The sequence below is a fragment of the Astatotilapia calliptera genome, chromosome 1 (assembly GCF_900246225.1).
Source record: "Astatotilapia calliptera chromosome 1, fAstCal1.2, whole genome shotgun sequence".
Taxonomy (NCBI): Eukaryota; Metazoa; Chordata; class Actinopteri; order Cichliformes; family Cichlidae; genus Astatotilapia; species Astatotilapia calliptera.
In genome coordinates this window covers 23,584,428-23,609,441 of record NC_039302.1, presented here as the reverse complement: position 1 = coordinate 23,609,441, position 25,014 = coordinate 23,584,428, and the positions used below count along the sequence as shown (strand labels likewise).

The following is a 25,014-nucleotide window of genomic DNA, read 5'->3' as shown; positions in this document are numbered from 1 at the left end:
GCCTGCAGGGTTTCTCCCTGTGATGTTCTTCTCTGTCTTGTGGTTGACAATTTTATTTTTTTACTGGCACAAATAATTTGTGGGGCGTCTTATTGTGACACCTGATTGTTCTCTCATTAAGTAGTATTTTGTTTTTTTTTTTACTTTTAACTAGTTTTAAAAATGTACAATTTATATTTGCATTTCAAGTTATGAAAATAATTTACTAAACATGTCTGTGGTTTTTATAGTAAAGAGAAAATATAACTACTACTAGGGTTTTATGTGTTTGTGTGATTTCAGACCAGTTGTTTTAATACAGTATGTTAATGAAAAAATAACTGTAAATTTGGACGTGTGAGGTTGTGCTGAAAAGAATGATACCAAGAAAGACAAGGTAAAAACAACAACAACAACAACAACCAAAAACAAAACAAACAATCAAAAGCAGCCAAAAATGGCCAATTATATTTTGGACCTCAGAATATTGACCCAACAAATCATGAAAAACTGTGTTAACACCTTTTAAATGTTCTACTTATTGGGTACATATTTATTCATTATACAAGCTATACATTACATAATATTAAAATTCACATGTTTAATGTAACTGAAATGTTTCATTATGTGGGCTACATGAATTAATAAAGAAGTTATAGACTATATTTATATGAAACATGGGTATACTTACTGCATTTTACTCTTTATAACCATATGTAACACCTACATATGTGTTTAAAAAAGGCTTTGATTTTGTTACCCCATTTGATTTCCATGCCACCCTTGAAAAACTTCTCTAGATCTGCCTGTTTTCACAAAGTATATAGTCAGGACTGGATCAGGTGACTCTGAATCCTCCCTTAGTTACACCACATTAGGCTTAGGCTGCTTGGGGCTTGCATTGAGTCTTTCTTCTTCACTCAGCTATTTCAATCATGATGGGCTTATATACCACTCTGCATTAAATCATTGGTTATTATTAATCTCTGATGCTCTTCCACAGTGTTTCTTCTGTCCTCTCACTTTCCCCATGACCCCCAACTGGTTGCAGCAGTTGGCTGCCCCTCCCTGATGTCACAAACACTTCACATGATTCCCAGATAAAGCACAGAAGCTCTGGACTTCTACATAATGATGCTATATTCAGTCCTGTAGAAACTTATATTATTAAAATGTATATTACTGTCTCTTGATTACCTTATGCCAAATAAAACAAAATATTACAAAACACTGTTCTACATTAAAGTTTTTAGTTCAACATACAAGTGAAGACCTTTGACCGTCTATCAGATTTTATTTAATGTTGTCAGAGAAAGATATCATTTCACTTTCATGAAGGGGACTACATGTCAGTGTTAAAAGCAGAAGCCGTCTGTGATCAACAGCTATCTTATACACCAAATTCAGTTACTGTTTATGCTCCTGAATGTAAAGAGCAGCGTGTAAATGGTCAAAGATAAGGATATATACACTATTACTGCCAAAGCTATTTGCCTTCACACACATATGAACTTGAGTCCCATCCCATTCTTAATCCATTGGGTTTAATATGAAGTAGGCCCACCCTTTGCAGCTATAACAGCTTCAATTCTTCTGGGAAGGCTTTCTGCAAGGTTCAGGAGTGTGTTTATAGGAATTTCTGACCATTCTTCCAGAAGTGCATTTGTGAGGTCAGACACTGATGTCGGACGAGAAGGTCTGGCTCGCAGTCTCCGCTCTAACTCATCCCAGAGGTATTCTATTGGGTTGAGGTCAGGGCTCTGTGCAGGCCAGTCAAGTTCATCTACACCAAACTCATTCATCCACGTCTTTATGGACCTTGATTTGTGCACTGGGGTGCAGTCATGTTGGAGCAGGAATGGGCTATCCCCAAACTGTTCCCACAAAGTTGGGAGCATAAAATTGTCCAAAATGTTTTGGTACGCTGAAGAATTAAGAGTTTCGTTCACTGGAAGTAAGGGGCCAAGCCCAACTCCTGAAAAACAACCCCACACCATAACTCCTCCTCCACCATACTTCACACTGGGTACAATACAGTCAGACAAGTACTGTTCTCCTGGCAACCGCCAAACCCAGACTTGTCCATCGCATTGCCAGACAGAGAAGCATGATTCACCACTCCAGAGAACACGTTTCCACTGCTCTAGAGTCCAGTGGCGGTGTGCTTTACACCACCGCATCCGGTGCTTTGCATTACGGTTGGTGATGTAAGGCTTGGGTGCAGCTGCACAGCCATAGAAACCCATTTCATGAAGCTCTCTTCGCACTGTTCTTGAGCTGATCTGAAGGCCACATGAGGTTTGGAGGTCTGTAGCAATTGACTCTGCAGAAAGTTGGCTACCTCTGCGCAGTATGTGCTTCAGCATCCACTTCCCCCGTTTTGTAATTTTACGTGGCCTCCCACTTCGTGGCTGAGTTGCTGTTGTTCCCAATCGCTTCCACTTTGTTATAATACTACTAACAGTTGACTGTGGAATATTTAGTAGTGAGGAAATTTCACGACTAGACCTGCTCGACAGATGGCATCCTATCACAGTACCACGCTGGAATTCACTGAGCTCCTGAGAGCGACCCATTTCTTACAAATGTTTGTAGAAGCAGTCTGCAGGCCTAGATGCTTGATTCTTTTTTTTTTCAATCACTTCCTGTGGCCACGGAAGTGATTGGAACACACAAATTCAATGATTTGGATGAGTGAATACGTTTGGCAATAGAGTGCATCATGATACCAGTTACATTATTATATCATTCCTTTGTTTTTGTCTTTAACTTTCTCATTGAAACAGCTTTTGACCTTTTTTATCAGTTAATTTTGGATTTACAGTAAATTCACTACAATATTAAATGAGTGTATTCAGCATTAACGGTTAAAATGTGGGAAGATTTGTCTGCTGTCACTGGATCGTGCTGAAGTCTGAATTTGAGGGCAGCTCCTGTAATCACAAACAGAAAAGAATCATCAATCAAATGTGAAGTTTATTCCTCAAAGCTGAAATGAAGTTTGATCCTTCTCAGTCCTCACACACTTCAGGTTCATAAGTTCTGAGCTTACATTTTTTTCAGTCTACAGTTTTGCTGACAGCTAACAGGTGGACTGTTTGTTAAAAAAAAAAAAAAGACAAAGCTCTATAAATATAAACAGATTATCAAGTATAATATTTCACCTTCGAGTTGTTGATTTACAAAGATGAGCTGATGGGACAGGTTTCCAATCCTGGTTTAGTTGTGTTGCTGCATCAGGGTCATCTGCAGGAAAACTCAAAGAAACATATGGCGGTTTTATGACCACGTTTGAGCTGTTGCTTTAGCATTGAACAATATATATTAACGATTCATATTATTTCTCTCAAAGGATGTAAGCTGCACAGAGTACGGCACATGTAACTGTGTTAGCAACAAACTGAGATATTAGCTAGAGACTCGAGCTGATATTACAGGCAGTTTGTGAATGAATTAATACCGTGAGAATATTTTCAATCCCCTCAATATTTCATCTTTGGTGATTACAGCGTTTAATCTGTTCATGTGAGGTTGTAGAAGTGCATGACACGTTTGTTGTGTTCTAGTGTTACTGTTTGGAGAGAGGAAGCTGTAGAAGAGTCCAGCTCACTCATGTCACAGTAATGCATGATTTAGACTTCTGCAGGGAGTCTGCAGAACTAAGGGAAACACTGGTTTGTGACTGAGTAGTGGTGTGCAGGATTGGAAATTTTGGTATTGATCTGATACCAAGTAATACAGGGTCAGTATTGCTGATACCAATACAGATATGTTTTTAGCCTCTAAACGCCTCATCTTAAACTACCTGCAGCCGGTTTGATCATCCTTCAGCTCCGTACAGTCAAAGCAATAGAGCTAATGTCTGGACTACAGCAGATACTTTAATTAGCATCAAAGCACAAGAGAGTGATTTCTGTATTCAGGGTAAATTCATTCATGTGCACAGATTAACTACCGAACAACAGCTTTCTCCCAACTGCTCTTCTTAGCTAGCTAAAGGCGTTTGTTACTGATTAGCGTAGAAACACATTTAATTCACCCAAAAAGTGCAACGACGCCTCAGGACCTTCTGTCGGTTAGTCCGGTTTACTGCAGACCACCTCACCTCAGTTTGAACTGCCCCTGCTCTAGCTTCTTCTTCGTTGGAGGTCAATGCTGGTTGGCAAACCACACTTACAAGTGCATTACCGCCACCTACATGAGTGGATGGTGGACCTGCTGGGTGTTTCCCTCTTCAGTGCAGTGCAGTTTAAACCTGTATGTCCTATTCTCAAGCGAGTAAATAACATCTCTTCCTCTGGGTTCCTTCCATATCCATAGAGTTAAATTTATTAAGAAAAATGTTTTTCCAACAAGTTTTATGCATCAACTTATCCAAAGACAGAAGCCTAAAAGAATATTCATTTTGTTTTATGGTATTTGGGGAATCAAGTATACTTTTAGCCATTATCAACCTACCTGCAGATAGAATTGAAGAATTAATTATTACACTAAATTGATCACAAAGACAGCCCACAGCATGACTTTGATTTTTCGAAGCTTTATTTCCTTATGTTCTCAACCATCCTATCCTTTTTTCCAAACAGATGTGGCCCCACAGGCCTGTCAGATGAACTCAGGTACTCTTTCATCATCTCTCTGCAGAAATGCACTGGGTTAAAGTAATTTAAAATTGAATCCATTACTTGTTTAATAGTATTTAACAGAATTACTTTTAGCGGTTTTAACTGTGCCGGGACTACTGCTGAGCAATTACACTGACAGTAACCTAGTATTCTGATCAGCGTAAAAGCTACTGATTGATCCTGTAAATTACCCCCTGGTATATTTGTACCCTTGGTTGGAATTCATTGGTCTAAATGCACTTTCTGTCATCCTAAAAAAATAAAAAAAAAAAAAGTTCAGTATAAATCAACTTTATTTATGATTCATTTTTAGCTAGATATCTGTGTTTAGTGTATATATTTATATATGTATATATATATACACACACACACACACACACACACACACACACACACACACACACACACACACACATATACACACATTATCATACACGCACGCGCGCGCGCACACACACACACACACACACACACAATGGCATGATCAGACATTGTGTAAAGATAAACATGCAGTAGATAAGACGGGGGCCGAGAGTTTTGGCTTTTAAGTGTTTCTCCTCGTGACCTTGGACAGTCTTTAAAGAAAACCATTGAAACCCTATTTATACAGTATTCAGAAAGACAAAATATTTCTGCCAAGCAAAAAGAAGTGAAGAGAGCGTTTTTTGCAAATAAATTACAGTTTTCAGACAAGAGAGAACCAGACTCCAAGGCTGGACAACGAAGAGCTGGAGTGCAGATCAGCATTCAGACTTTTCTGAGGTGAAAAGCAGCACAGCTTCATGATCCATATATGAAAAATGGGGAACTAAAGCTACAAGTATTTTACATATAAAGTCAAACAAAGCAAACAAACAAAAAAATGTAGTGAAGTATAAATGTGTGTATAGTTTGTGTTACAGACTCAGGATATCTCTGAGGTGAAGTTGTCCTTGAGTGATGTTTGCTTTCAGCGTCCATGCCTCTTTAGTACAAAGGTAAGCATGACAGGGGAAAAGTGCAAATGGATCAAAGCTGAAGGGCAAAAATCACCCAACACATGGGACTGAACAGTGTCTTTAAAGCAGGACCTAGACTACAGGTCTGAGCATCACAGTGGAACATTGTTGGATTTGACAGTATAACCATACTGCAACTCTTCCAGTGCTTACAACAGCTGACGCGAGCCATTCATCACATTAGTATTTCAAGCACACTAAACCAACAGGTTCAATAAAACAGCATGAAAAAAAGAAGAACAGCGAGTCTACAGGCTGCTGATCATCATTAACCACTTTGTTTCTAATGAATCAAGTTGTAAACACAAAAAGTGTCTTTTGATGTAACAGAAATGAGGTTTTTTTCAGTCATTTTTTTTTTCAATCCTTGCTTAAAAGTTCAATTCACCCAAATTTCAAATAGACATATCTTCTTTAAATTTAACAAGTCTGACTTTTGAGCTTTTTTCCTCTAATAAAGGAGGTCAGAGGAATTTCCTTATAGTGCTAAAGTACTAAAGAGAAAAGACAAAGCTTTTCTTATTTGGAACATGGGTGAAGCAAACTTTGAGTTATCTAAGATTACAGGTTAGTGATAGAAAGTGCAGTAAAAATTCAAACTGAACGGGTGTCGTAGCAGCCAAAGACATGAACAGAGAAACTACACCTTCAGATATTTGTGGAGGAATTCCTGATGCAAGTTGTTGAAAACTGACATCTTCATTGATCTGCATATGTTACACCTGAAATGTGTGAAATGATGTATTGATGATGCTTGTGGCATTAGTTCATTAATCAATCAGAGAATCAAAAATCAAACATAATCAATTCTCCTTCTCCAGTGTGAGGATTTGTTGCATTTTTCTCCATTGTATGATTGTATATTGACCATCTGGCACTTTGTAGTCTTAGAAATAAATAACTGCTAGTTGAGGTTCAAAATGATGATTTTATGAACCTGATGTCCACGGTGAATGACGTTTTCCTTATTGAAATGTGTTTTGGACTGGAGCTAGAAATGTGTAAAACATCAAACAAGGGGTAACCTTTCTGTTGGGCTGGAAGCAGTTACAGTAACGAAAATATTTAACTGAGAAGTTCCTTCTTTTCCCAGCTCCATGGATGAATAACACCTGATATGAATAAATGCAGAACTTGGGTGCTGACTCACATTCTTTGTTCGGGCTGATCCCACCCCACATCATGAATACCTTCACTTACTGGGTCCATCGAGACTCTAGAAAGTGACACTTTGTAGAGTATCTGGGCGAGATGCAAGAGGAAGTCCAAGAGCAGTGCTGTTCAGAAAGCAAACAAAAAGAAGCTCCTGCTGCAGAATAACAAGATAAAATGGTGCGTTGGTCTGTAGCGCTCTCTTCTTTTCCGTCTTTGCTCCTGTTTTATTCCGCATGAAACCCGACTGTATGGCTTCAGTTGTGTGTGCTTGAGTGTGTTTGCAGTCCGAGACGTCAGGATGATAAAAAGGCTGTCTCATTGTTCGTTACTTGGGTTGGTTTGTTTTGCGCGCTTGCCTTGACATGTAGCATTCAGCAGACTCTGACTGTGTGCATCTGTATGCGAGTGTGTCTACGTCCTGGGGCGGGGCGCGAAAGAGAGTGATGATGGGCAGCTCACACCTGAAGCTGTGAAGTGGTGCGGGGGGCGGGGAAGGGGGATGCCTGAAGGTGTGTTACGTGTATTTATGAATACAGACATTTCTCAGTCCAGGAAGAGAGTGGGGGCAGGCCTCACATCTCTGGCTGTTCAGCAGTGACGAGCTGTGGTGCGTCTGCATGTATTATCAGTTCTTAGCCCGGCCCTCACATCTCTGGCTGCTCTGCAGTTACCGGCTGGGTTCGGGGCTCGGGAGACTCGTAGCGCTGGTGGAAGTTTCTTTTCCTCAGCTTCTCTGGAGCTTTTCTCCACAAAACAATCTCCTAAACACAGACACAGAGCAGCAAAAATAAAAATACGGTAATGCATGTTTTTAAATGTAGAACTATTCATGTACTTATCATATGGAAAAGTTAAGCAAGCTGGAGGTCAGGGTGGGGCTGCATATTGCACATCGGCACAGAGCCACACACCACAATTAAATTACATTAAACTAAAAACAGCAGTTGCTGAGATTATAACGGCTGCAGCCAATTCAACATAATGTAATTTTAATTATGTCAAAATGATCCATCAAAGAGATAATTAATAAATGTGCCTAAGACACTATACGTCCTTTATCCCTTGCCCCCCCCCCCAGTATTAATTTGTGCAGGAATCATATTTTGCCTTGTCTGATAAACCTGCTTCCACTTGCGTGAGTAATGCTGCTGGAAGTCATTACATCAGTTCATGCCAAGTTCAGAGCATCGTCAGTGTGGCCTTTTGTTTTTTTTAAGGAATTTTTTGTTATTTTCTTCTGCTACCACACACACACACACACACACACACACACACAGTATTGCTGTGTGTGTGTGTGTGTGTGTGAAATCTAGATGTAATCAAGCACAATTGAAATTCAGTTCATCTTTTTATGCAACAGGAAATTTTTTTTACAAATGTGAAGTTAATATACCAACTAAGGTGGGCTAAATTATGGACGTGTACGTGAATGAAATCAACTGTGATTCAGTGCTGGTATATGTTGTATCCACTGGCCAATTCATTGGATATGCCTATTAAACTGTATAGTACAAGTATCTATTCAGCCAATCACATGGAAGCATGTAAACATGGTTAAGATGTCCAGCTGAAGTTCAAACTGAGCATCAGAATGGGGAAATAGGTCGAATTAAAAAGACTTTGAACGTGTTATGGCTGTTGGTGCCAGAGTGTCTGAGCATTTCAAAAACTGCTGATCTACTGTGATTCTCCCACATATGGAACGAAATCAGGGTCAAAAAGTTATTTGAAACTAAAATTCTAAGTTTTGATATTTAAAAACATAAAAAATGTGTTAAAAAAAAAAAAAACACAACAAAAACAGAAATGTTGCAAAAAATGTGTTGTGAGCGTGTATCAAAGGGGAAGGGCGGGGCATAGACTAATGAGTGACACCTACTGTGTCACGTTTGTTACAAATTAAAAAGCGGTATTTTGATTGAACATGGCCACTGCTCGTTCACAGGATGCCGCCGGTACCACCCAACAGGTAAGAAACACGGTCTTTGATCATCTTGTGATGGACAGAAATAAATAATATACAGAAATGAACAGGCGAGTCTTAGATTTCTTTATGGCATTCATAGCTCTTTTAGCTCAGCGACCTACCAGCCAATCAGATAACAGTATTCCCGTAACAAAAGGGTTTGAAACAAAAAAAAAAAAATTACTTTGAAGCTGCATGAAAACAAATAATTTATTAAAAATAAAGTAATTTAGGTTTTGCAAACACATTTTGTTTTTGTTTCAAATATGAAAATAATTTCAGTTTCTAATCACTTTTTCAAATGAATGAAACCTTTGACCCTGATTTAGCTCCACAGTCATCTCTACAGCTGGCCCCAAAAAAGAGAAAATATCCAGCGAGCAACAGCTGGTCTGGAAATGGCTCGTTGAAGTCAGAGGTCAGAGGAGAACAGACTGACTGCTTTGAAAGGATCAAAAGGCAGCAGTAACTTAAATAACCACTTGTCACAACCAATGTATGCAGAGGGACATCCGTGAACCCACAACACATCGGATCTTGAAGCAGATGGGTTACAGCAGAAAGATCGCATTGGATGCCACTCCTGTCAGCTAAGAATAGGAAACTGCAGCTACAATTCAGAGAAGCTCACCAAAAATAGTGCTAGCAAGGTGCACCTAATAAAGTGGCCAGTGGCTGTAAATACATTAATCACTTTTTGTGATCAAAGCAGGATTTAAAAGTTCCTGGTGTTGTTCTCTGGCCCACTTCTGTTTTCCTTTGTGCACTGCACATCCACAGCCCTGCTGTGCTGTCTAAGGTTACCACTCATTTAGCAATTAGCGTTACAGCATTAGGAATCAAGTGCATCATTATTTTGGTACCGGATCCCCTCAGTTTCCTGATGGAACTACAGATTCTAATAACAAAAATCAAAAACCCTGCACCTCTCTCCAGAAATAAATAAATATACACAATATAATTTCACAATCACACATATATAACAGAGCCCGTTTATTTGGAGTGGTGGTGACTTACCTGTTGTTTAAAGTATCTCCTGTCCTCTTCGTCCACCAGCACCAGATTAAGGAAGTAGCGTACAGAGAACTTCTTGTTGACATCCCTCATGGTGGGTGTCAAGTCATATCCTGTAAGGAAACATGAGAGACGATTAGATGTCACTAACAAAAAACAAAAGAAAATAAAAAGCAAACAAAAACTGGCCTGTTTGACTGTTTCATGACGAGGGAAGTTAACAGGAAAAGCGATATCCTGATGATAGGAGTCTGGATCAGCACTCAACATAATAGCTGCCAAAGAGGAGATGAGCTCTTACCAGCCAAGAACAGTCTGATGGGAATTGATTCTCCTTTAACTGGGGCTCCATCCATGATCTCGTACTTAGCAACCGTCTCTGTCTCTGTGGTAGTACTGGGACCTGAAAAGGAGGACAAGGACTTTACTACCGGAGACAAAATATTAAAGTGGAGCAAAGTTTCCAGTACTCTTAGTGGGACACAGTTGGTTTACAGAGAAGAAAAGAAACCAGGTTTAAAAGCTGAGAGGAGATGAACTACAGAGTTAATCCAAGTCCACAATGACTTGTCATTTATATGCTCTATCTAGGTTACTTTATTTTTATATGTGGCTGCCCTGGATTCTCACCTATGCCTGTTATCTCCTTCTTAATGAGCTGCAGCTCCATGTGTTGGATCTTGATTCTGACCAGCAGGAAATAAATCTTCCCAACAATCACATCCTTGAGGTGGTACCTATAAGAAAGGCATAAATGCAAGTAAAGACAGCTCTTATTTAGATTTGGGATTTTCTGCAGTGACAGAGCATTAACTTGTTCATTTGATAAGTTAAAGTCACATTGCTCTTACTTGGATTTATTGTATTCAAACTCGATGTGAAGACAGTCTTCTATGCCGACCTCCATTTTGATCGAATTGTTGACGTCAGGGTAGGTGGCTAACTGATGGACAATTAACTCGTATTCCTTCACCAAGTCAGACAGGCGCCGAACTATTGTCACCCTGAGGAAGTATCTGCAAGTCGAACACGACAACACACCAAGCTATAAAAGTCAGACTGAAATCATACAGATTTTTTTTTTCTCTATTAGAAATAAAATGCATTAAAAAAAAAAAAAGAAGTAGCTGAACAAAAAAAAGCTTGATGGATACCATTGGTGCACAAGAGTGATGGCCAGCTGAGGCATCACTTAGTATGTTTTATATCCTGTTAACAATTGTCCATGAAAGTTTCACCTCAAACAAACTTGGCCTGAACATTTTAACATAAGTGTTCATGAACACTTATGTGTGTCATGTTCATACTCTATCTCAAAGGTTGTTTCTGTCTGCTTAATTTTTAATTAAATCTTATACAGGGTCATTAGTTTCTCTCTCCTGCACGATGTGTGTGTGTGTCTTTTAATTAAATAGTATCTGAGTCACACTTGCATGTGGAGAGTACAGTGTGGAGTGGAGGAGAGGAGAGACAGGCAAACTGAAAATAAAACAATTTGAATTGATGACATTTGATGACTTAACTGTAAATGAAGAAAAAACAAAAACATCCAAAAAGCGGTAATCTGTGTCACAGCGAGCTCACAAGCCCTGCACCTACTCAGTAGTAAAGACTATTGAGAAATCTGACAGAAAATAAACATTATATAATAGGTTGTGTCACCTTAGCCTAACGTTGGCTCCAGTATAGGACTCATAGGGCTTCTCCACCTGCATGAACTCAAAGTCGTAGCTTCTGTTCTGGGTGAGCTCTCCCGGTAAAGCCAACTCTTTGACCAGGTCCACAAACTCGTGGGTGTTGCTCTTATCAGAGAAAAGCTCTGAAATATAGCAGAGAGGATTCAGACTGGCTGAAGGTCTGATTGCTTTGAATTCACTTAAAAAACAAACAAAACAAAAAAAACCCCAAATCTGTATTTATTAGTTTTATTTGAGCATTTCATTCTCTTTCAACACACTGCACTCATTATCTTTGTCCCAAAGCAAATACAGTTGGAGGCGGGGGTTAGCGGCACTACGGCAGACCTGCACATGATAACCACATGCCCTGTTAAACCTTTCAGCCATGTGATAAAGCCACATTAACATTAGCATCAACCATGCTCACCTATCTGTCCAACAAACTCGATGCGGATCCCCTGGTGCTCCAGCCGCTTTCCTCCCTGCTTCACATTTAGATTCACCTGAAGAGGAAACATTTGTTGAGAACAAGTTTCTTCTTGCTTGCGTGAACTGGTGCTATATGAATAAAAGTGGACTGAACAGAAAGATAATATTCTGACATGCTACCAGCATAATGTTCCTTTAAAGGGCTTTTCTTTTATGATTATTGTGCATATTTCTTTATAACTAACATATATTCCTATTTGCTTGCCGACTTTCAACAAACCTGTAATAATTTCTTCTCCAAAAATAAATCTCCTCACATTTCTCTGCTTGACAGCTGTTAGGTAATCACGGTGAAAACTGTTTATTACAATCAACATCAATGGTGAATATCTTTCTGCTGTTACCACACTAACTGACCTTTTACTTGATTTTGAGTTGTGCTGGATAACAGAAGAAGTCAACAGTGAACAAGGCACATATCAGACTGCTCAATAGAGCTCATGCACAGCAACAGCAGACGCAAAGCCGAAGCCAAAGCAAGTCTTGCACGCTCATCAAAAGAATCGTAATTTCCCACTGGACTTAAAGCAATGAACCCAAAATAGACTGAGAAGTCCATTATACACTGACTGACTGAAACTATCTGCTGCACAGAAAATGAGAACAAACTTAAGCTATGCTTCACATGTGCAGGACCCACATTGTGACATGTGATAAATGACGCAAACACAGTTTACCTTTCCAGAAACCGACTCTCCATCGTAGAACAGGTAGTGTTTCTCCACTTTCCCATCTTCTGTTTTCAGCTCGGCCGTCTTTCTGTTCTCTGCATCATTCAGCAGTACATCTATCTCACAAACCGGCCCGAACAATCCTCCCAGGAAACTCTAGAAACACAAAAACATTCAGAGGATGAAATTTAGAGCAATCAACATGCTATGTAATCAAACATATGCTGCTTTTAAAACAACTAAAGAGAAATTGCAGCTAGCTGTAATAAGAAGCCCTGAGCTGTGCTGTAGCTTCCATCAACATGAATCTGCCCTAAAGACAAATGACTTTGTTTACACACAACCCCAACAACATGTTGCAGTGATAACAATGACAGTTATAGAGAGAGATGCCAGGTTAGTGTCCTCATCTGTGATGGAAGCTCTGACATGAATATCACATGTTAAAACCCACTATCTCACCTCCTACTTATTTACGGCATCTGTTATTGCCATAACAACCAATTCACCAGTCACTATCTGCACAGTCGCATTATTTTCCTCTGAGCTGGCACAAAGTCACAAACAAATGCTTCAACATGCAGAAGCAGCAAATCACCAAGAATGAGCTCAGTCATCAAGTATTTATATAAGATGAGAATCAACACTGAAGTAAACTCTTCATAGAACCTCCTACCCCCAAATAAAACAAATTATCAGCTACCCAATCACTATTGAAAGCCGACCCTCGAATCAATAAGCGAACAACCCTTTGCCCTTAATCAGAAAATGAATTGGCTTAATTTCTACGGTTATTGCAGTAATTCAACATGCATGTGACGGCACAACTTCACTGAGCTAACGATCAGCAACGTCTGCTAACAGTGAAATTTGTTTGAACCACTCATCTACCCGACTTTTTGACCGAACTCAAATACTTGCCTTAGCAATCAACACGTTTAACTGCTGGCATCATGCTGCTGGGCCATTAGCTAACCAAAACATCACGATCATTGAGAAAGACGGCCTCCTAGCGATGCTAATTCGACCAGCCCAGCTAGCTTTCTTTACAGGGTTGAGTATTAAAATTAATTGCTTCCTCAGAAAAACGGAAACTCGTGTTAATGTTATATTTTCATGAACAAGAAACACCAAACACCGCCTCCAATTTTACTGTAGCCTGACCAGCCAATGTTTGTTTTTACACTTACCATCTCGGCCGTCTAGACAGTTTTGCTAACAGCTAGCCTCGCTTCGTGTAGCCAGTCTGTCACTGAACTAGGGATAACCGTCATGTGACCCGAATCATGTGTATGTGGGCGGCCACGGATATAGAGGATTGGAGGTTGAAGGCACTCACGAATACCGGTACCACCTAACAATTAGAAAGGAAAAAAAAAGCCATAACCTGTATAGGTAAGGCTGCTGGTTGAGTTCATGTATTTGCTGTTGGTGCAGACTTTAAAGGTAGTTTTTGTAGTTACTTTCTGCACATTTTAACTAAAACATTCACCACCAGGGGGCAGCATAATTCTAGTTTTTGTTTGTTTTTTGTTACCTCAATTTCCTCTATAGATTTAGCTTTATTGCCCAACCCCCATTATAAAAAACTATTCTTAAAGGTTTGCCTGATTAATTAAAGATTATCCTGACTTACTATAGCTTCTTGTCGTTCCAGGTGTTTGCAAAACGTCTAGTTCAGCTATACTTAATTGGAAAAAACCCTGACGTGTGTAAGTCAGTATCAGTGGTGTAAAGCGAGGTGTGGATTCGCTGGCAAATATGAGGCATGTTTTGTAAGGGCAAAACCAAACCAAAAGATAATGCAACCTTAGAAACCAAGCGGGCTACACGGCGTGGACATGGCAGAAGCACTGACACAGCCAGTAGCATGTCTACAGGAAGGCAACATTTAAATGCGCTACATCAGGGGCAATTCCAAGCCCCAAGGGCCAGTGTCCTGCAGGTTTTAGATCTCACCTTGGGTCAATACACCTGAATCACATGATTAGTTCGTTACCAGGCCTCTGGAGAACTTCCGGACATGTTGAGGAGCTAATTTAGCCATTTAAATCAGCTGTGTTGGTTCAAGGACACATCTAAAACGTGCAGGGACACCGGCCCTCGAGGCCTGGAGTTGCCCACCCCTGCGCTACATGGACAAAAGCGTTGGCTTGTTAGCTCTGTTGTGGACACTGACACAGCGAACTGGAGACTGGATGACCAACTCATTCGCGTTATACTCATCATGTTTAGATGGAATGCAATTTCTTGTCGGACAACTCCATGACATCTCAAAAAAAACCAGAGATGTCGTGGTACCCACCTGTCCACACGGACCTTTGTCTGATGATGAAATCTATGTCTCGATCCCAATACGAGCTGCTAAGCCATGGAAACCCACAGTGTGAAGCTCTTGGTGCGTGGTTTTTATGCTGATTTTAACGCCAGAGGAGGTTTGGAGCGTTGCAGTAATGAAGTCAGCAAAGTGTTGGTGACTTTTATCCACTATAAGCTTCAGCATTCATAACTTGGCATGGTCTGCCACTTCATGGCTGAGGAAATGCTTGTACTTTCCAATAATACCACTTAGAATTTATCGTGGCATATCCAGAAGGGAGAAATAAACAGCTTAGTGCAAAGGTGGCATTTTAGTACAGTACAAAGCTAGCATAGCATGGCAAGGAAATTGATTTCCCCATTGAGACTAAAAACATATGAATTCATATGAAACAAATGAAAATATGAGGAAGCCGTTTTACAGCTGTAAATTAAGTTCAGTGCCACTTGGTGGGCGAATAAATAATTTCAACAGTGTTCTAATATTGGCCACAAATTTAACAGTGGAAAATCTGAAGACAACCTACAACAGAAGCTTGTTTCTGCCACTGAAAAAAAGAATAGAAGTGAATAGAAATTTCAGGCCATTTTCTCAAAAGGAATAAAGTTAGAATTTCAAGATATTTCTCCATTTTGATTATTTTCTCACAAGTCTGAAATTTTGAGATAGTAAACTTAATTTTTAATTATAGATGGCAAATATGTACTTTTTTCTAGTGAAAATAGCTCCTGATGTTGCTTGCAAGTACCGTATAAAAAAATCAAACGCTTGAATAATAGAAGGTACCTCAGTTTAAATTACTGAGGAACTTGACATATATGAAAGCAGTTATGAGAACAGATAACACAGTAGTAGGGATAAAATAAACACTTTATTGGTAGAAGTTTTTTTCAAATTGAAATTACAGAGTTTGTTAAAAATGCATGTGTGTTTATAGTACATATTTCGAATATGTTCTAACTCTGGTTAGGACTTTCTGAACCCATTTCTGAGGGGTTTGTGTCTTGAAGATGATCTCGTTTAAATCTTGAGCCGGAATATTTTTCAATATTCTCAGGTTAGGCATAAAATGTTGCAGGATTTGTGAATAAAGGGATCAAATAATTTAAATAAGTGTTTCTAAGGAACACGTTCCTTAAAACTAAAAAAAATGGCTGGAGTAATGCAATGCATGGACAAAGGCATGCTTTTATTGCACTGGTATTACAATGATTTAAAAGAATATTTTTATTTATATTTAAAAAAGCATTTGAAAGCTTTTTTCCATAGGAAAGCACAATACTGGCACAATTATTTTCACATTGTTTACAGTCGTTGTTTTGGCCTTTCTGAAAATAATTAATAACAATAACACAGAGAGTACAAAAAATGGCATTTGTTTTTTCCCAGCAGGTGGAGTTTACTATAAGCCCAGACAGGGAATCAAATTAGATGCCAGCCTTGTTTATGTGCTTCGGAGTGGTTGGCAGTCCAGTCTACAGCTGCAGAAGGTGGTCTTCTTTGTAATCACGCTCATCGGGTTTTACCTCATCGCTGGTACGCCTGCTGGCGAACAGCCTCCTCAGGTCACTCATATCTTCAGAGGAGAAAGATAAACAAGGAGAAAGATCAAATTACATGGAGCAAACAAAAGAGAAAACACATGGATTCTACTGAATCCATGCGAATCCTGTCCTACAAAAAATACCTTCACTTTCTTTCCAGAGCATGCCAGAACCAGTCTCACCGAGGTTGCTCTTGTCCGCCATGTATGGACCTTCAGCTGCAGAGCCTTCGTAACCACCAGAACCTTCCTCGCCCAGGAATATTCCAGGTGACTCGCTCAGTTTCGATTCCTCCTCCTCTGCCTCCTCCTCGTATTCCTGCTCTTCCTCATCGTCCTCCTCCATTGGTGAATTTTCATCCTCCACAGGCTCTGCCTCCCTGAAAACACATAAGACGTGAGATAGAGAGATTAGCTGATAAATGTCTCTTCTTTCTCTTTCTGCTGCTCCTTTTACGGGTCGCCTCAACAGATCATCTGCCTCCACACATCTAAACCATCTCAGCCTTCCTGCATTTACTTTGCAGGAAGGCTGGATTTTGTGAAGCACTTTGACCACCTCTGGTTCTAAATGTGCTATACAAATAAAGTTGTACTTTGTCTCCCAGCTCCTCTCCCTGAGCTGTCCCTCTGATGTACTCCTTTCTAATCCTGCCCAATGGAAACCTTCACCTCTTCAGCTGTGCCTCCTGTTTTGTGTTAGTGCCAGCATCTCTAAAACATATATAATAGTAGGTCTCTCTACTTTTTGGTAAGCCTTCTCTTTTGCTCTTGCGGCTGTCTTTGCATCTCCAAACTTTGCTCTGATTTGAGACTTTAATATTTGTGTGCATGATAACCACTCCATGAACAGGGATTGAACTGTACTAAAACATCCACATTTTCCTGGCTGAAAGTTTGGGATTTTACTCTAGTCTTTATTTTTTTTTCTTACAACCAGCACAGAACGAGGGAAGCTGTTTGGCAGCAGAGAGCGTGAAAAGCATTTGAGATCTCTAAGACAGCAAAGTGTCTGATAACAAAACTATCGACTTTACAACTTTGAGCTGCTGTTGTTAACTTGCCATCTATGTCTCCACCACTTCAATTGCGTTATTTCCTGTCCTCTTCTGCTTTTACACTCCTACCAACAACTTGAATTTCATTGTGACTGCATCATTAAGAACATTTCTACAGTCTTGTCGAGCTTGAGCTTGCTTGCGTATTTGCTTTGCATATATCTTTATCAAATGAAATTTAGTTTGAGAATCTGACTTGAACTGCTTCGTCAGTGGGCTTTCTTTTCCAGGTTGTTGAAATAAATAACTTCATATTAACTAATGATACAAGTAATACATATATAATCCTGTGCTTCTCAGATAGGATTATCCAAAGAGCTTGACACATACAAAAACACAAAACAATAGACCAGAAGCAACAGCCCACTTCCTCTGTACACTTCCTTGTGACTTCCCGTTCAAGGCGTGCTGTAAAAAGGACGGCTGCTGCGGAAGCTCCGGTGATTATAAGCAAGCTTCAGCGAAAAGACTCAAACAAGCCAGACGCTGTTCATATTTAGAGGTTTTTTACATTTCATCACAATGTTAACAGCTGAACCTTTTTACCTGCTACCCTCTAACTCTTGTCTTTGTGTCTGTAATGAGTTTATGGCATGTTTTCTATACACACCTGTGAAAACGCAGAACATGTGAAATTCATCCAAGTTTTTATTAAGTTATCTGAAGGTTTGTGTTGTCACAGATGTTTCAGTAACACGATAGAAGGACTCTTACTGAGAAAAATGTAATCTGGCATGTTCACTTTTGAAAGATTTCCTTTATTTTTGAATATAATTTTGTTAACTGAAAGGATTGACATTAAGAGGAACTTTAAAAGAGGAAACTGAGGGCGAAGACCAAGATTGTGATACTCTTACTTTTTTTTTTTTAGAGGTCACACATATTAAAATATCCGTTTTTTCACAGACACATTTTATGCTAAACAGAAATTCAAATACATGCTGCTTTTTTACCAGCTCATTAATAAATTTCTAAGTTTAGTAAAATTTCATTAAGTAGGTTTTTAATGTATGTTTTAGAATCTTTATACATAAGCATATGTCCTCCTAGGATACACAGTATACACACATATTACACAGTAAAAATGAATAGTTTTAACAAAGCAGCAGCAAAGATTATAGTACCTGCTGGATAATTTATACAGAAAGAGCAACAATGTAGCAACTGAACTGTTAAAATGTTTAAAAATTAATTTGATACTAAACTATTTAGCTCAATATAAAATTGTGACGATCGTGAAACAAAATCTTCGTGTGTTAACATAACAATCCATTGTGGACCTTGTGAGAGGAGCACAGCTGAGACTTTTTATGTTTGTATTTTTTTTAAAAGCATAACAAATAATATTTGATACGATTATATCTGAAACTGTTAATATGGAAACTTATTTATTTACTTTTTAAAGTTGAATGGGAAGCTAATCCACACAGAAGTAAATCACAGACAACCTTAAATTTCAATTTTTGATGCTTTTCTTCCATTTTACATTTTTAAGTCTATCATCATACAACACATTTAAAACCATTGATGCCACCACTCAGAGGAACAAGTCACTGAGGACATTAGCGATTTTCATTTGTAATAAAAGAGACTTTATAAAGTGTGGGCTAAAATCCTGCTGAAATATGAAATTCATCATAAAAATGATGAAATGAGCCATTTTTCCTCCGAAACCTACGGACAGTGTCTCTGCATCTGTCTTAATAGCCTGTTGCAACAAGCGATGAGTTCACTTCCTCTGTGCTGAAGTCTGCAGTAAGCAGAGCTCAAGTCTACCTCATGTTTGGAGTCTCTTTTATGATCCAATATATGTGAGTTACTATGTTGATATAATGCAGAATGCATTTTTATTCAAATGTATCTCTTTATACCATAAAATACAATTTTTTTGGAAGTGTCTTAATGTTTTGTGCACTTGGCAACTCTGACCTCCAGGGTATGCACATTTTCAAGATATGTATACTTTGGGTAAAGTTAAAATCATCTAAATTATTTCCTGCGCAGAGAAAGAACCAACATTCCTTGCATTCATTTCAGACTATCAGACATCAGCTCATTTAAGTTCTAAATATTTCTGTGTCTTGTGAAGAAAAAGATCATCAACTGTTGTGTTTTTCTTTCTTTCTTTAGTCCAGCTGTAACCTCCCTGCCCTTTCTCTGGTTACTCTCTTTCTTTATCCCTCCACGTTGTCTTCTATTTTGGCTTTTCTTGGCCACCTACCTCACACTTATATACTCTCAAACGCACAAGATAAGAAAACACACAGGCAAGCATGCAGAGAGAGCCTGCACTGCTCACCAAGGTGACAAAGCCAGTGCAGCATCAGCATTTTTCATATTTAAAGTCAGCTTTTGTCTAAAAACAGCACTCTCTTGTTTTTTTCAGACCCAACTGAACATTGACGTGAACTCGCCGCCACCTCTGTCCTCTGAGCAGCTCACAAATAAAAAAAAAACAAAACTTCACATACCAGATGTGAACAGACTACGACACACGAACACTTACAGATACTCTGCAGCAGAAGCAGGCAGTTTTGATGGCAGATCTGGACTCCACTCCATCTCTGGGCTTTGTTGAGTCACACAGTTGGCCTGGTCACCATCAGGGTTACATCTCATAAACTTATACACAGCAGTCCTTGGTGCTCCTAGAGACAGACAAGTGTAGATAACATTTTATTATTTTGCCCTGTTAATAGTACATTTTACCTTTATTCACACACTCGGGGAACATTTCTGGATATATTTACTGTTCGTGATCTCCACGTTTGGACGTTTTTAAGATTACAACATTAGTCTGTGATGGAATAAAGTAACGGTTTTCTCAAAGGCATTCAGAGCTGTTTATTTTCGTAAGAAATTAGTTAAAATAGGAAGTAGGAGTATTGCAACTTTTTCTCCACGCATTGCAGCACATTGATCGTGGAGGTTGTGTGATGCTAAAACCATTAAGAGTTGAGTCATTCCAACTAATATTAAATATTTGAGAAATTGTAACAAGTATTTGGTTGGTCTGACGATTTGTTTGCCCTCTCTAACTCTTTTTGTAAATTTTTATTAGAAAAGCGCCTGTGCTGCTGAAGCTGTACTGATAATTATTTATTACATCTATACTACTGGCAAAGATAATCTATCAATATCTGTTATTCAGGCAATTAAGATGTGGAAGTTAGACAGCTGGGTTCTTTGCACCACAGGCTTCCTGTCATAAGGCTGTCACAGTAAATATACATGTGAACACTCAGTAGCCACTGATGATAAAATGATGAGTATAAGTGATGGTGTCATGTGCCCATAGTGCTTTTGGGTGTATTGAACACCCACAATAAAATAAAGTCTAGTATTTTTTTTTTATATAATCATGCAGCCAAAAGAAAGAAAGAAAGAAAGAAAGAAAGAAAGAAAGAAAGAAAGAAAGAAAATTCTTAGACGACCAACACGTGAAAATCTGCTATGACTGTAAAATTACTTACAAACTTTTTAAGTATTTAACTCAGTGGATAAAAACATAAAAGTCTTATTGCTATCATAAATACAATAAAATCACGTGTACACGGGAAAATATCTAATAGTGTCTGATTAATTGGGGCCTCAGGGGGGTTAAAATGTGGCTGTTTAGTATCGGATATATTTTACGCAAAATGGTTTGTCCATTCCGTTTCACTACTCTCTCTCTCCGTCTCTACATTTATATTTAAAAAGTGTTCAAGAAGTATCGTCGAAACTTAACTCGGAAAATGAAACGCCTTTGTTTTTTTCCGATACCTGGAGTCCTACCATTACATCATGGCATGTTACTGTAAAGCACGCAGCATCTATGTTATGTACATGTATTTTATTTTATATATATACATTCGATTTTATAGGGGTTTTGAAGTCTAATGCTCAACTTGAGGGGATGCTGATCGACTCTGAGAACCCTGGATTGATTAAATGAGTCATAGAGACTTACGGTAATCACAGTATGCTGACGCAGAGTTGTATACCAGTGAAGTGGAACAGTTCCTATTTTTTTGCTTGTCAATCAGAAACCCCCGAGGGCCCTGGGATTCCCAGTGACTTTCTATGTGAGGATGTTCCCGGAAAGCACTTAAGCTGTCAGGATGGTAAACATGTCCACTTGTTGTTTCCTCAACAACCTGACCCGATAAAGTATACTGCGACATCAATCCCGGTAAAAAAAAAAAAAAAAAAGAGGCACAAAGTAGATTTAATTGTCGACTTACCCTTTGTGCTATGTAAGGCGAGGCAGGAGATGAGGAGGAGAAGAATCAGTTTCATCTTGCTCAATTTGTCTCTCTTTAGTAAAACAGGAAAATGTCCTCCTGAAGGCAGTCCCTTTCTGAGCTCAAGCTTCTTTGCGTTGTGAAGTATAACTGTAAACTGCCTCAGACAGCCAAACTCCCCCTGAAGAGGCTCAGCCCTCCGTGTGCGTCATGGTTTCCTGAGTCTTCTTGTGTAGAAAATAAGTGGCTGAAACATCTTCCTGAGTGGAAACTTTTGCATTAGCATCAGATATGAGGTCTGAGTTTGCGCAACTGCAAACTTGGACGAAGGAAATGCCGAATGATAGCAGCAAACATTCAGATCTGTACGATTTTTTATAATGTGAAAGGAAGCGATAATTTACCCTAATTGACTGCCCAGCCACTTCATGGAGAGATAAGGACACGATAGCATCAAAGGGATCTTCTTCTTTCAGATCAACTCCCTTCACTTCAGTTGACTCTGTTCTTTTTACTTCTCTCAGTTCAGTTCACCCCCAAAAAAGTAATTTTACGCTACCTTGGCGCCCCTATGTGCGCGCGTGTGTTTGTGTAAGTGTGTGAGAGATTTCTTTCTCACTTTTTATTTCACCCACCTTACTTCGCTTCACCTAATTTCGCAGAAGCGGAGAAATGGAAAGGGGGACAGAGGTATCATTCAGCAGCTTTAAACCATTAACAGAACCTTTGCTGTGTTAAATTATTTACACTCCAAATGCCACAGCAACAGCCTCATCTCCCGAGATACCAACAGTACTCCCATTATCACTGACCTGTCTGCTCTTCATATGTTTAGCTTGGCTCCTTCAGTGTGAGTTAATGTGGCCTGCCATTCTTTTGATTCTGTGCCTTTTATGTGCCTCACATGTCTGGCAGATGCTTATGTTGGTCAGTAATGCAATTAAATGCATTCACTGTTTTGTTTTCTACAATTTGATGCACTATTTTTCAGGAGGAGGAGAATTTGCTCCATTGTATGTCAGAGGATACATGTTTTATTCAAATAAAATATATATTTTTAAATGATGTAGTCCCGATAACATGTGGATGATCATTATAACACTGAATTGAGCTACTTTTTGAACTTTAAGGATCAACTCTGTCTTTCTCTTTACGGAAGACTGTACAGGTTGAGACAGTTTTGGTTGCTGACATCTGGTGCGTTTCTTAGCCTCAAGCATATAAGGGGATGACTCAGAAGCTAATCAGAGCTGCAGGTAAGCCATATATAAAAAGTTTGTGTCACAAGCTTGTGAGGAGAACACATGTGATTTTAAGAAAGAGTCGTTTCTTTTGAACAAGCTGACATCATTGAACAAATCTTGGATCAGGATGTCATGTCATATTTCAGGACTGATGAACAGCTAAGATAAGTTAAGATAACATGAACAATGAAACACAGATTAGTAAACACAAGATTAGTAAAAAATGCTAGAACATTAATAAGAAATGTGCAAGTCCGGTAGCTCTAATGCAGGTATTTTGGGGGAAATCCAGGTATTAAAATCATGAATAGTAATTATGCTCTCAGACCATACACGTTTGTTGGATGAGCTTTACCTTTGTCAGAAAATAGAAGTAGTGAGAGCTGAGAAGAGTTTAGTTGTGGCTACTCTAAATGTGAAACCAGGGATTGTTAACATTTAAAGTTATTTAATCATTTAAAACTGGAAACAAATCATTAAATATCAGTTTTAGTTAAAAGGCAATATTCAAACACCGTAACACGAAGAAGAAATGTAAGCTTTATTTAAGTCATACTATACTCTACATGTACTGCACGTTTTGAGTACTTAACCTAAATGTAAAAGCAAATTCTGTGTTTTTTTTCATGCTTTGCTTGAATTCTGGGGAAATTATTGATGGTTTCGTGGAAGTTTATTGTAGCTTCAAATTATTCCTGATGAAACAAACTGATAACATGATTGTGGTATCATTAGTGTCACAACATCAGCATGTTACCCCGCCTTACTGCATCAGATGGTGTTCTAATCCCATACACGTTTTCTTGTAAAGTACAAACCGTCCTCAGTTGTATCTGAGAAAAGAAAATAATGAAGAGACTGGATTTCCGCCATTAACAAAAAAAAAGGGGGTATTTCTTCATCTTCCTTGACTATGCTGACTTAAAGATTTGATTTCCTCATGTGGGTTATATGGAACATCACACCGGGTTGAATTTGTGACGTCTGGATGGACGTTTTGTGGAACAGCCTAACCCAGTGACCCAATGAGCATCTGTGTGGGTGCTTCCGTTCATGTTACTGTCAGCAGTCTTACTCAAATATTTGTTAAGTTCTTAGACAAAGGCAGAAGTGGCACAGTGGCACAAAGACTGCATTCCTTTCTTTGGCTTTGTTGTGTCAAAAAACAAGGGATCAATCATTTTAATTCAGTTCAGTTTAGTGTATACAGTCGTCAGCTTTACAGCAGTTTACTCTTTCCTTCTCTCTCTTCTTTTTCTGCCTGTTTCAGCTGACACATCAGTAGGAAGTGGTAACATCAGTTGCTATCATTTTCTTCAGGAAATGACACACTAGCCCGCCCAGCCTTGCCTCAAACACACACATACGCACAGGCATACATGAACTTATTTATGAGGCTCATATAGCCGCTTACACAATCCTGCTCTTCTCTGCAATACTAAATATTCGAGTTATTTGAAACAAAGCACTGTCTATACATTCACTAACATTTGTTGCAGTGCATGTGTTCCCCTGCACTAGCCAGTATGAACTATATCTATAAACAGTCATATTTTACAGTCAGCTTGGTTTCTATCCCCACCACTATTGCACTGTGTGGGATTCGAGTCTATTGTCTGGGTGACAAGAGTTTATGGCAACACAGACTGTCTTATTTTTACACTCTCAAACACAGACAGACAGCAAATGCAAACACATCCATTAACATATGCGCAAATCGACCAGGATCATTTTACCAGTCCAAGTCGGGGTTTGCGTAGTCACTGATAACCATAAGAACCAATTAACCCATTTTCTTTATAGAAATGCTTCTGCTTCTGGATTCGTGAACCATCTCTGTGTCGTAGACAGTCAAAGACAAGAATCTGCAGCGCCATATTGCCTTCCCCTCCTCCTGCTTTGTCTGATCCTAGGAGCGTGCGTACGTCAGGTCTGTGAATGCAAACTGAAACTTAACAGTTTAAAAGAAAGAAAACAAAAAAGGTCCTCGTCAATTTTGCAAGTTCACACACATATCAAAACACACTCATTGGCTTTTGTTTGCTTT

At 39.0% G+C, this 25,014-nt stretch overlaps 2 protein-coding genes and 1 long non-coding RNA gene across 5 annotated transcripts; all 3 read right to left on the bottom strand.

Annotated features, from left to right (window-relative positions):
• Positions 1 to 2,626: 2,626 nt before the first annotated feature.
• Positions 2,627 to 4,975, bottom strand: LOC113023959 (uncharacterized). 2 transcript variants are annotated; one of them, XR_003272615.1, is made up of 3 exons: positions 4,019 to 4,975; positions 3,144 to 3,236; positions 2,627 to 2,912 (listed from the first exon to the last, which is right to left on the bottom strand). It is a non-coding gene; the product is annotated as an uncharacterized LOC113023959 (long non-coding RNA). The 2 variants fall into 2 exon arrangements; XR_003272616.1 differs by having other exon boundaries at positions 3,144 to 3,225.
• A 274-nt stretch (positions 4,976 to 5,249) lies between these two features.
• Positions 5,250 to 13,999, bottom strand: vps26a (VPS26, retromer complex component A). The gene is made up of 9 exons (XM_026170455.1): positions 13,767 to 13,999; positions 12,583 to 12,732; positions 11,844 to 11,919; positions 11,400 to 11,556; positions 10,589 to 10,753; positions 10,368 to 10,474; positions 10,039 to 10,140; positions 9,741 to 9,850; positions 5,250 to 7,518 (listed from the first exon to the last, which is right to left on the bottom strand). The coding sequence occupies exons 1-9, from the start codon at positions 13,767 to 13,769 to the stop codon at positions 7,402 to 7,404; spliced, it is 987 nt and encodes a 328-aa protein (XP_026026240.1). The 5' UTR covers positions 13,770 to 13,999; the 3' UTR covers positions 5,250 to 7,401.
• Positions 14,000 to 15,748: 1,749 nt separating this feature from the next.
• On the bottom strand, positions 15,749 to 21,915 carry srgn (serglycin). 2 transcript variants are annotated; one of them, XM_026170431.1, is made up of 4 exons: positions 21,724 to 21,915; positions 20,004 to 20,145; positions 16,584 to 16,819; positions 15,749 to 16,472 (listed from the first exon to the last, which is right to left on the bottom strand). In XM_026170431.1, exons 1-4 carry the CDS (start codon positions 21,776 to 21,778, stop codon positions 16,372 to 16,374), a joined length of 534 nt encoding a protein of 177 aa, XP_026026216.1. In that variant the 5' UTR covers positions 21,779 to 21,915; the 3' UTR covers positions 15,749 to 16,371. The 2 variants fall into 2 exon arrangements, with proteins under 2 accessions (XP_026026216.1, XP_026026226.1); XM_026170441.1 differs by having other exon boundaries at positions 16,623 to 16,819; positions 21,724 to 21,908.
• Positions 21,916 to 25,014: the final 3,099 nt, after the last annotated feature.

Coding starts and splice junctions, on each gene's coding strand:
- vps26a (XM_026170455.1), bottom strand. Junction 11,557..11,843: donor CGAGTTTGTTGGACAGATAG/GTGAGCATGGTT, acceptor GCTATATTTCAG/AGCTTTTCTCTGATAAGAGC. Junction 10,475..10,588: donor TTTGAATACAATAAATCCAA/GTAAGAGCAATG, acceptor CCTTTCTTATAG/GTACCACCTCAAGGATGTGA.
- srgn (XM_026170431.1), bottom strand. CDS start 21,778: ATGAAACTGATTCTTCTCCTCCTCATCTCCTGCCTCGCCTTACATAGC. Junction 20,146..21,723: donor CGCCTTACATAGCACAAAGG/GTAAGTCGACAA, acceptor GTCTGTCTCTAG/GAGCACCAAGGACTGCTGTG. Junction 16,473..16,583: donor GCTCTGGAAAGAAAGTGAAG/GTATTTTTTGTA, acceptor TCTCCTCTGAAG/ATATGAGTGACCTGAGGAGG.